Source organism: Nerophis lumbriciformis, linkage group LG17, assembly GCF_033978685.3.
Source record: "Nerophis lumbriciformis linkage group LG17, RoL_Nlum_v2.1, whole genome shotgun sequence".
Classification (NCBI taxonomy): Eukaryota; Metazoa; Chordata; class Actinopteri; order Syngnathiformes; family Syngnathidae; genus Nerophis; species Nerophis lumbriciformis.
In genome coordinates, this window is record NC_084564.2 from 17943637 (window position 1) to 17955000 (window position 11364).

Consider the following 11364-nt stretch of genomic DNA (forward strand, 5'->3'; position numbering starts at 1 on the left):
AGTTTGTTTAGGACGTTGATAAATTATGTTTATTTTATTTTATTTTATTTTATTTTAATAGGGCGAACCCTGCCTTCCGCCCGAATGCAGCTGCGATAGGCTCCAGTACCCTCCGCGACCCCGAAAGGGACAAGCGGTAGGAAATGGATGGATGGGTGGATAGTTATCTTCTTCTCACTCCATTTCAGGCAAAACTGGATCATCATGCTTACATACTGTGCATTACCTTTTGCATTATATTAATTTATATTATTATTATGTGTTGTCTACCTGGTACTTTTTTATGTCATAGCCTGAACTAAATGAATAAAAAAATGAAAATGAAAATTAATTTAATAAAACGTATTTTGAACATTTAAGCACGTCTATACTCTTACTTTGAAGGCATGACAAGTAGTTTCCTGTATCCGGCATCGGGCGCGAGGTTTATATTGTTACAAATCTTCAAGATAGTTTAAATATTACTTACTTTTGTACGATATTCTCAAGTTGACTATTCCAAGATGTGTTTCGAACAATCTCACTACGTTTTGGTCTCACTTTGACACTTTATGTTGAAGTCGTGTCGTTATGAAAGTTAGTAGTGTCTCTCAGCGTCATGGTAAGTAACTTTAGATTCCAATTCAGCAGCCCTATTGGTATTTTAAGCATTTAATAAGATACTTCATATTTTCTAAATTTTGAAACATTATAAACATATGTTACGGTTGTAAACAACATACAGTCAGCTTCTCGGCGTTCGGCATCTCTTTGGACGTTAGTAGAAGTCAATGTAGCTTAATATGTGACACATTCCCCAAGCCTAACGTTGAACAGTTTGATGCTAAAGGTAAAATGTGGACTATTGCCTCCGTAGGTGGGACAAACGATACAAAATAGGGATGATCCAAGTCTCTGGGAATGGATTTACCTCCAGGAAGCATGTACGATACTTTGACAGAAGACCTCTGGAAAGGTATAACATACAATAGACACACATTGGCCACAACATAAGGTACCCATTGGGAATTAAAACTACTTATACAAATAGATACAACTCATAAAATCAGCTTTGGGTCATATTTTGTGCACCATTGGAACACCCTCTCACAAAATAGTGCCAATCAAAATTGAGCATAATTTTTTTTGTCATATTACAATTCTGATAGAGCTCTTATATATGATTTCATTTAATTGTGCATTCATTGTGACTCATTTTCCTCCTGATTTCCATGCCAGAACTGGGACCAGTGGACCCAGACTGGTTCAATGTTTTAACAGCGAAAGCATCCGCCGCTCTTGAGGGAAACGCCTCAGATCAGGAGGACCTATGTGCAAACCAGGAGGCAAACTTCAAAACACCTTTGGAGAAAACCACAGTGGAAAGTCAGCTCTTTTCAACGCCAAAAGTATTCAGACGTGCATGTGTTTTGTTCCCGGACACCGAAGACAAACAAGGTACGAAGCAAATTTTACTTTATGTTGATTAACACTGTCAGAGCGGTACTGATTTAAAACAAGCACGACTCAGTATAATGCTAACACCTCAGCACACTACAACAACAACAATACACATAGGGCCTGATCTACTAAAGGTTTGCATGTATTAAATTGCGTGTCAACTTAAGAGCGCACGCAAAGATGATCTACTCAGTTTGTGCGAAAAAAAAGTGTGTCTCTTAAATGAGCAAAATAGCGAGCGCGATTCATTTAGCGATTATCAGAACGCCCAAAATAGTAGGAAGGGTGATAATCATTTCTCGCTCCTAATGTGATTTATCAAACCTGAAACTGTTCTTCCGCCGTTGCTTTGTGTCTATACCTGGCACGTCGGGATCGTTCTTGCAAACTGGCACAGTCACGCACCAATGGCTGTGAGAAAGGAGGCAATCACGGTGCAGAGGCAGTCGATTAAGAGAGAGAATAGCTTGTGTGGGTGTCAACATATTTTAATCATCAGAAATAAAAATATTAAATATATCATCTATTTAGCAATGACATTTTATAATCTTATAGCTGCTTGATGACTTAAAACAAATGTAATTGATTCGTTTTGATGTGGTTCAAAGAGAGTTGTATAGAGTGAGTAGAGCATAAAGAGGAAGATAATGACGACGGTGAAAGAACATATTTGTGTGCCGCCTGTCAACAACATGACGAAACGCTACAGGTTGCAACAGATGAATTCATGAATGTGGAGGGAAATGAGTGTCTGCATGGTAACAGCCAGTATACACGCTAAAAACGTACTTAAATATGGCGGTTTTCAAACAATAGTACACACAATTTTATATTTTGCACATGCTATTCAGTGCCTATTTGGATCAGGCCCATACTGTAAAAGTGAGCATTATTATTTTTACAAAAGCCACATTTTTTTTATGAAACTCTTGCATCAGATGTCACTGTTAAAGTTAAAGCTTTTTTCTCCCTCTTAGAAAAAGAAACCGCTCCATGGGTTACAAGAAGTCCATATTTGTTTCATCTTTCAAAAGAGACGTAAGTCAATTTTAAATTGTGTTCAAATGCGGATAGATTGGACTTACTAGTGCTGCCATTACACAGGACCAAGGGTTCAAAATATGGAGAGGCACAGCCCCACACTCGCGACTGTTTTGGTAAGTTTAACGTCACATTATTTAAATTTGCTGACTTGCTTTAATATTGCTGCTGTATATATTTTTGTATTCAAGGCCTAGATCTGCTTCATACACCACAAAAATCCCCAGTAAGTCCACTTATTAAATGATACATTTTGTAATTCTAGTGCAGTAGTACCTCAACTTACCAGTGGTTCTGTGACAAAGCTCTTAACTCAAAACACCTGTATCTCAAATCAAAGTCTCCCACTGAAATGAATTGATTACATTTAATTGGTGCTTACCCCCCAAAACAGCACACGTTTGACATGTTACTTCCTTTAAAAAAACAACAACAAAGTTTTTATATAATACATGTTGTATAAAACAATACAATATAATGTAGCACAAACAACTATAGTAGTTTTATGATGTAATGTAATAATCATGTACAGCATTTACCTTGAAGAGTTGATTTCTACAGGAGATGCTTCTCTGTCAACAGCTTTTGCATATTTTCATGGATAAACGTCCACCCTTTAGATATTATTTTAACATCCTTGGCTGGCGTTAGGGCAGCACGGTGGAAGAGGGGTTAGTGCATCTGCCTCACAATACGAAGGTCCTGAGTAGTCTTGGGTTCAATCCCAGGCTCGGGATCTTCCTGTGTGGAGTTTGCATGTCCTCCCCGTGACTGCGTGGGTTCCCTCCGGGTACTCCGGCTTCCTCCCACTTCCAAAGACATGCACCTGGGGATAGGTTGATTGGAAACATTAAATTGGCCCTAGTGTGTGGATGTGAGTGTGAATGTTGTCTGTCTATCTGTGTTGGCTCTGCGATGAGGTGGCGACTTGTCCAGGGTGTACCCCGCCTTCCGCCCGATTGTAGCTGAGATAGGCTCCAGCGCCCCCCGCGACCCCAAAGGGAATAAGCGGTAGAAAATGGATGGATGGATGGATGGCTGGCGTTACTCATTCTGCTTCAGTATGGCGCAGACGAGCAGTGATACTCTCAAATTGCCTCGCCAAGTTGGCTAAATTTTCGGTCATGTTTTCGATAATTTCTTTCTTTCGTTCGGTGAATATCATCTACTTTTTCTTCTCAGTACTGTCCTTCACACTCACTTTATTCCCTCCATTGGTTGGAAAACAACCATTGGAGATGTTTTGGGTGGATCTCAAGGAGTTGACTGTGACATGTGCTGCGCCAGCTAATGGCGGTGATAACTGTACCTCAAATTTTTGCTTGCAATTTAATGCGTGAAAATTAGTCGAGACAGCTCTTATCTTAAAACACTCTTAAGTTGAGGTGCCACTGTATTACCTTTTACTGTTTTAAAACATTTTTTGTTTTAATAATGATGCAGCTGAGCTACGCCCAACACATATCTGAAAGCCTCGGTGCAAACATTCACCCTGACATATCATGGACCAGCTCTCTGAATACACCACCTGCTCTGGCGTCCACCCTGATTTTATGTAAGCACATTCACCAGCATGGTTTAATTGATTCTTACCTACCAAGGCAAGCTTTGGAATGACTTGTATTATTAATCCCGTAGCTAAAACCGATGAAAGTCCTTGCTCTGCGACATTCTTTGATGACAAGAGTGTTGTGGTGAGTTCTTTCAAGTACGGTAATATATAGGACATGATTTGTAGCCGTCTTGAGTAAATTTGTATAATTTTCTTCTTTTTTGTCTACTTTCTCAAGTTTGTTCGGAAGCTCTTCCCTTCTCTTTCAAATGTTTCCAGAAATGAAGCAACATCACCCCAAAGCAATGACCTGTCTGTGATTGTAGAAGGTACTGCTACATTGTTTTGAGCCTATTTTGTACACAACGATGCATCCTGGGAGTATTCAGAGCCTTTCACTTTTTTCCACATGCTACGTTCCAGCTATCATGGCAAAGGCTTTATATATGGTCTTAGTGTTTGTCAATACATTTGCAGCCGTTTGAAAGCAATGTTCTATATGCTGTCAGTATGGGTTGTTGTTTGTATACTGTAATTTTGAGAAGAAAGATCAATGTATTCCATTTTAGGATAAGGCTATAACATAGCAAAATGTAAAAACAGTGAAGTGGTGTAAATGCTTTTCCAATGCATTGTAGTAGTAGTAGCAGCAGTAGTAGTAGTAGTAGTAGCAGCAGTAGCTTAGAAGAGCTAAGAAAAAAATGGATCCACAATTTTCTCTCTCCAAGGATGACAAATATAAAATCAATATACATTTATTGTAATTTTGTTATAAAAATAGTTGTATAATTGTTATTTACTAATTCAGCAATATATACTGCTTGTATATATATATATATGTGTGTGTGTGTGTGTGTATACAGTATATATAGTATGTAAATGTATATATACAGTACAGGCCAAATGTTTGGACACACCTTGCACCATGCGTGTGTGTAGTGGTTGTAGTATGCTGTCTACTATTTTACTGAATCATACAGAGCCATTTCTAATATTTTACTTCTTTCTTTTCCTTTCTAATACAGTGAAACCTAGATTTATTAACTTCATTGTTTTTTGAACAGGGTTTATAAATAGAAAAGGTTGTATTGTGAAGCAAATTTCTCTATAAGAACCACTGTAAACATGACTAATGGGTTCCAGCATCGACAAAAGTCAATATTTTAGTAAAAGTTTATACATTTTGAGCCAATATAAAGTGCTAAATAGTGTTTTCAGCCGCCCAGCTGACATGCACACACAGTCACTAGGCCTGTAGTGCACCCACAGTTTGAAATCACAAAACTCTGTACCAGCCAGGTCGCTAGAATGACAGGGAATAAAAATAAATTCCACTTTACTTTGTTGGTTAATCTGCTTCATGTTCAGCGGAAGAGAGGGGGAAGGGAGAGGAGGCAGTGTCGACAACGCTGTGAATGTTGAAGGTTTTAAACAACACTTAGCTTGTCCATTGCTTTCTTTGGAGTCATACTGAGCTAGCAAAACTGGAAAAATGCTGTAAAACACACAAAGTTGCACAGTAGCTAACAATAGTACTGATGTACTGCGAGGCACACCAGGCATATTCTTATTCGGTGTGTGGTTCTTAAATCAAAGTTCCAATGTACCTTATTAAGCTCGAGAGGGACAAACTATTAGAAACATCTATGTGTATGATTCACTGTCACGTATGACAACAATAATAAGCAATTCCAATTAATATTTACATTTAAATTATTAATTTTAATACAGTTCTGTTTAGGCACTCGGAGGATTTTGTAGCTGTATCTAATGTTTTGGCCTTTCACCACTATTGGACTGATTGTTTACGTGCAATTAACAGATGCTGACCCTCCAGAGGTTGCTCCTCATCCTGAGTCCCCAAAGTCAAATTCCCAAAACCAGAGCGAGGGCATCTGGAGACAAAAGCTCCCACACGGCAATGAGGACGAGGGAATTTGCAGCACAGTCGGCAATGTTCTCGAGAGACAGGAAAACACCCTGTCAGTGGTTTTTGCCAACACCCATTTGGCGCTGAGAAAGGTGAAGGCTGACAATACGAAAAGGAGGCAATCTATTTTGGCGAAAGAACACAACAGCAGCTCCGCAGAGTCCAAGCCTGCATCCATTGAACAAAGAGAATCTGATGTGGAGACCGCTCTAAAAAGTCCTGTGAAAAGTGAAGAGGCTGTACTCACACAGTGGTCACCATTGAGTTTATCTGAGATTCCAGCCACCACTGTGGAAACTAATGTTGCTACACTACAAGATGCAAGTACAGCACAAGTAGAGAGTCAATGCAGGTCTGATCAGCCAGTCAAACCATCTGTGAATATATCTGATTCCGCATTTATCAAGAAAAAGAGAACATTTGTCTACACCATTGACAAGGAAAGGCTGAAGGAGAAATCTTTTCAAGGTAACTATTTAAATACCATTTAAACTTGCAGAAACACGTTTGTCAAATTTAAATGAAAACAAATCTCAACAAATTGTGAGTGACAAATATCACAGTGGAACCTCCACAGTCAAATACAGAATAAAAAAAATAAAAGCCCTCGGAGAGCGCAGATCTCCATTAGGCCCTGTTTCCCAACAGAAAATAACCGTTAAAAAATCCTGAACCCAGACAGTGATTTGGATCATCCCCAAAATCTAATCACTTGTTTGTTATTCCATTTCCTGACAGTTCAATCCAAATCCACCCATATGCATGGTTGTTCTCAAGTGGAAATAAATAAACAGAGTGAAATTGTCAATCATCCACTCGCTATGTCTCTCTGAGTGGAGGCAGGACGGATAGCATACACACACAGAAGTTTAGCCTCCTAATGTAAAATCAATGTAAGGTAATGTAGTAGAAATGTTTTGGAACACTCCTAAAAGCTAATCACTTGTTCTTTATCCCATATCTGACATTTCTTTAACGTTTCATCAAAATCCCCCATTAACACACAGACAAACAAACCCCAGTGAATACATAACCTAGTGGCGGAGGTACATGGTACAATGTTGCCTGGCTGTTCCCTAATACAGTATGTGTCTGTCAGTTGTCTTTAAAGAATGAGTACTTTTACTTCATCTTGTTTTTATTCTTAAGTAGTTAATAATTTGTGATTCTCTATAGGTTTTATCAGCTGACAAAATATTTAAAATTATTATTCAAATGTCATGGATAAACATTTTATAAATTAAAACAACTTTGAAGCCGTCCAGTGTCATAGAATAATTCACTATAGCGGTTCAACTATACTTTATATGTCAAAGTACCCTTGGGACAGATACCGAATCTCCAGTAGCTCCTGATGCGTGTCATCAGTAGGTTAATGAGATGGGGTCAAATTTATTCACTAATTTTAACCATTTGTTATTTTATTTCAGGCCATAACCAACATGGTAAGCTGAGTCCTCAAGCCAAGGATGAAGCAGACTTCAGCAGCAAACATCTGCAACAGGGACACATCCCTGAAGAAAAGCTGCCTCCATCTCATCGCTCAAGCATGCAGGATTTGGATATGTCGCAGCTTTGCAGAGCATTTGCGCAAGATTTCAGTCAAGCTTCCAACTCTGTCGCACCACCTAAGGTAGCGCTGCTTCCTCCTCCACCTCTTTATAGCGACAGCTTCTCTTCATCAGCATGTCTGACTGCATTGAAGGTGGCTCGACAGGAAGCCAAGAGGCAAGCTAGCCTTAGTTGTGTGCGTAAAAAGTCTCTTAATAAATCCCATGAGTGCATCGCAGAGGACGCATCGGGTGACAGCGGCTTCATGTCAGCCGGTGCTGACATCTCTCATGTGACTGCATCCTCTGCTCTCCCAAGCGAGGAGAAACCGGGTTCTAGTGCACAATGTACTACTCCTTTGAAGTATACAAGTAAAGAACTTAAAACACACATTGATGTCACCTTATGCACTAAGGACACACCTGTACAGTCACTCAGCTGTCCAAAAGCAGATGCCGACAACTTAAACTGCGCTTCAGGTTCAGTTCAATATGAGTATCATGAAAGCGAGAACGCTGTTTCGCTTCCCTCTATACAGGCATCAGGGTTCAAAACTGCATCGAACAAAAGAGTAAGCATATCAACCGCCAATCTTCAGAGAGACAAAAGTCTCTTGGAGGAGACTGAAGCACAAACGCTTCTCGGTGATCAAACCATAAAAGTTCCTGCAGCTGCAACTGTGGCTTCTGGCTCAGGCCAAAAAGTGGATGACTGCCAGCTGACCGACTCCCAGAGGGCAGAGGTAATGGAGCTGTGCACACTCCTTGAAGAAGCTGACAGTCAGTTTGAATTCACTCAGTTTAGAACTGCACAGTCAACCCAATCGGGCAGAGGAAGTGGCGTCCCATGCCCAAAAGCGGACAGAGAACTTGATCCCAACTTCCTGTCGGGGATAGATTTTGATGATAGTTTTGAGGCAGAAAAGCAAGCGACCAATCTTGAACAATCCAATCTCTCAAGAATACCTCCAATCGCACCTTTGTCCAGTTTTATGGAAACGAACGACAGGACAACTTCTGCCTTCCCTGCTGGGATCTCACCTAGAGGAAGCACATCCGAAACAGCAGAAGGAAACTTTTTGAGAGTTTCCAAAAAGTGTTTGAGGAAAGCCAGGGCTTTATTTCAGGATTTGGAGGAAAGTATTTCCACACATCAAACAAAGAGTAGAGACCCGAGGCAAGAGGACCAGTTGGCATTTGGCAGTTACAAAGCTGAGGAGACAATTCAAAGTGGCTTTTCACCAGTCAAACCTGTCCAACATGCTTCAATAAGCTTGGAAAACTCAGCCGCATGTCCAAGTGGCTTCCAGATGGCCAGTGGGAAAACTGTTTCAATTTCAGCCAATGCAATGCTAAAGGCAAACGCTTTCTTCAAAGATTGCGCCAATATGGACAATAATGGTACCAAAAAGAGTGTAGAAGATGGACTACATCTTGTACGGATTGACCCTTTACCTAAAGCAGCATCTTCTTCACTGAATCATGGTTCCTCTGTTGATATCGACTCTAGCAGCAGTGCTCGGTTCTGCACAGTTAGCGAGAACAAGGTGTCTGTGTCAGCCAAGGAAATGGCAAAAGCAAAAAGTATTTTGCAAGTCGACAACACAAGCACAGAAACTAAACAAGGAAGTTTCCCAGGAGTTGACCCTGTCAACCATCAGCCATGCGGATTCCAAACAGCCAATGGCATAAGAGTTGCTATATCTTCTGACGCTCTTAAAAAAGCAAAATCCTTGTTTGATGGAATCAAAGATGATGTAGATATTGAAACAAAATGTTCCAAAACCCTAGCCCAAAGTCCTCCATCAATGGGGTGTGAGTTCCTGTCTGCTACTGGAAAGCAAATGTTGACCAGCTACCTCTTTGATAGTCTACCTGTTTCTACTGAAAAGATGGATGAAAAAACAGGAAATGCTACAAACGTGGAGAAGATGGATGGTTGCTTTTCAACAGCAGGTGCAACACTTGCAGGTGTGAGAAATTTAAAAACTCTAGACTTGTTGACTCCAGACAGCACTTTACCCACTGAAGTACTGCAACAAGCAGATGTTTACTTTAGAGACATGACAGAGAGCAATGAGGGATTGTTAGTAAAAGAGCAGCAAACAAAGGAAATTGTTCAAGATGAATGCTTTAATGCAAATATGCCCATGGTTAAAGGATGCGGAGACATTAGAAACATGGAAGCTCCATCATTCAATAACACAAACGAGTCTTCAACTCTACCTTCCTTCTTGCCAAAAAACACCAGATCTTGTTCCGTGGGTGGCAGTGGTTTCCATACTGCCAGTGGAAAGAGCAGGTCTGTCTTGGATGAAGCAATGCTGAGAGCCAGGCCACTCTTAGATGATGTTGAAAAGGAAAGCCAACAGCAACAATCAAAAGCTGCTTCTCTAACCAGCAAGGAGGACATTTTGCAAAGTGTTGGGTTTCAGACAGCTGGCGACAAAAGAGTTTCTGTTTCATCTGCGGCTCTCAAGAAGGCAAAGTCCTTGTTCAGTGACTGTGAAGATCAGGATGAAGTCAGTGACATGTTGAGGAGGCCAAATGTGAACAATCCCAAAAGTGTGTATTATAAAGCAGATTCTGCCCATGAAACTCTTGCGAAAGCACCCTTTGGCTTCTGGACAGCCGGTGGGAAAAGAGTGGCCATTTCATCTGCGGCTCTTAAGAATGCAAAATCCCTCTTCAGTGATTGCCACGAAGAGGACAAAGCCAGTGAAAAGATGTTGACTACCTCAAACTTAGAAAATTCCCAAAGTGTGTTTTATACAGCAAATTCAACCCTCCATGCATCTATGTCTAACAGTAGTGGATTCTGCACAGCCATTGACAAAAAAGAGGTTGTATCTGATGATGCAATGACAATAGCAACGTCTATGTTGGATGAAAGCATCGGAGTTGAGGGTTTGGACAAACTACACTATCACAAAAATGTTGGCTTCCAGACAGCCAGCGGCAAAGGAGTGGCTGTTTCATCCGCGGCTCTCAATAAGGCAAAATCCCTCTTAAATGATTGTTATGAAGATAAGGGGAAAATCACTGAAAATATGTTACATCTGGACAATTCCAAACATGTGTTTGAGCCAGCAGATTTAGCCCCCAACGTGTCTTTGTCCAACGGTGGCGGATTCTGCACGGCCAGTGGCAAAAAGGTTATTGTATCCGGTGAGGCAGTGACAAGAGCAAAGTCTTTGATGAATGAAAGCATCATGGTTGAGGGCTTGGAGAAAGCGCAATATCACAAAAATGTTGGCTTCCAGACAGCCAACGGCAAAGGAGTGGCTGTTTCATCAGCGTCTCTCAAGGCAAAATCTCTCTTAAATTATTGTTATGAAGATAAGGGGAAAGTCACTGAAAATATGTTACATCTGGACAACTCCAAACATGTGTTTGAGCCAGCAGATTTAACCCCCAACGTGTCTTTGTCCAACGGTGGCGGATTCTGCACGGCCAGTGGCAAAAAGGTTCTTGTATCCGGTGATGCCGTGACAAGAGCAAAGTCTCTGATGAATGAAAGCATCACGGTTGAGGGCTTGGAAAAAGTGCAATATCACAAAAATGTTGGCTTCCAGACAGCAAGCAGCAAAGGAGTGTCAGTTTCATCCGCGCCTTTCAACAGGGCAAAATCCGTCTTCAGTGATTGTCATGAAAATGAGGAGAAAGTCAGTGAAAAGATGTTAAATGTGGACAATCTGAAACATGTGTTTGACCCAGCAGATTCAACCCTTTCATCTACATCCAGCAGTGGTGGATTCTGCACAGCCAGCAAAAAAGTGCTTGTCGTCGATGATGCAATGACAAGGGCAAACTCCATGTTGAATGAAAGCATTATAACTGAGGCCTTAGAC

General features: G+C 40.7%; 1 protein-coding gene across 1 annotated transcript in view; it reads left to right on the top strand.

Moving 5' to 3' along the window:
- Nucleotides 1-402: 402 nt before the first annotated feature.
- Nucleotides 403-11364, top strand: part of brca2 (BRCA2 DNA repair associated) — a 25819-nt gene continuing 14857 nt past the window's right edge. Inside the window, exons 1-11 of the mRNA XM_061972644.1 lie at nt 403-601; nt 857-955; nt 1219-1437; nt 2418-2478; nt 2545-2597; nt 2673-2707; nt 3925-4036; nt 4120-4175; nt 4272-4362; nt 5856-6431; nt 7394-11364. The exon at nt 7394-11364 is cut by the window's right edge and continues 1336 nt beyond it. Of these exons, the coding sequence (XP_061828628.1) occupies nt 901-955; nt 1219-1437; nt 2418-2478; nt 2545-2597; nt 2673-2707; nt 3925-4036; nt 4120-4175; nt 4272-4362; nt 5856-6431; nt 7394-11364 (5229 nt within the window). The 5' untranslated portion in view covers nt 403-601; nt 857-900. The remainder of the gene's footprint in view (nt 602-856; nt 956-1218; nt 1438-2417; nt 2479-2544; nt 2598-2672; nt 2708-3924; nt 4037-4119; nt 4176-4271; nt 4363-5855; nt 6432-7393) is intronic.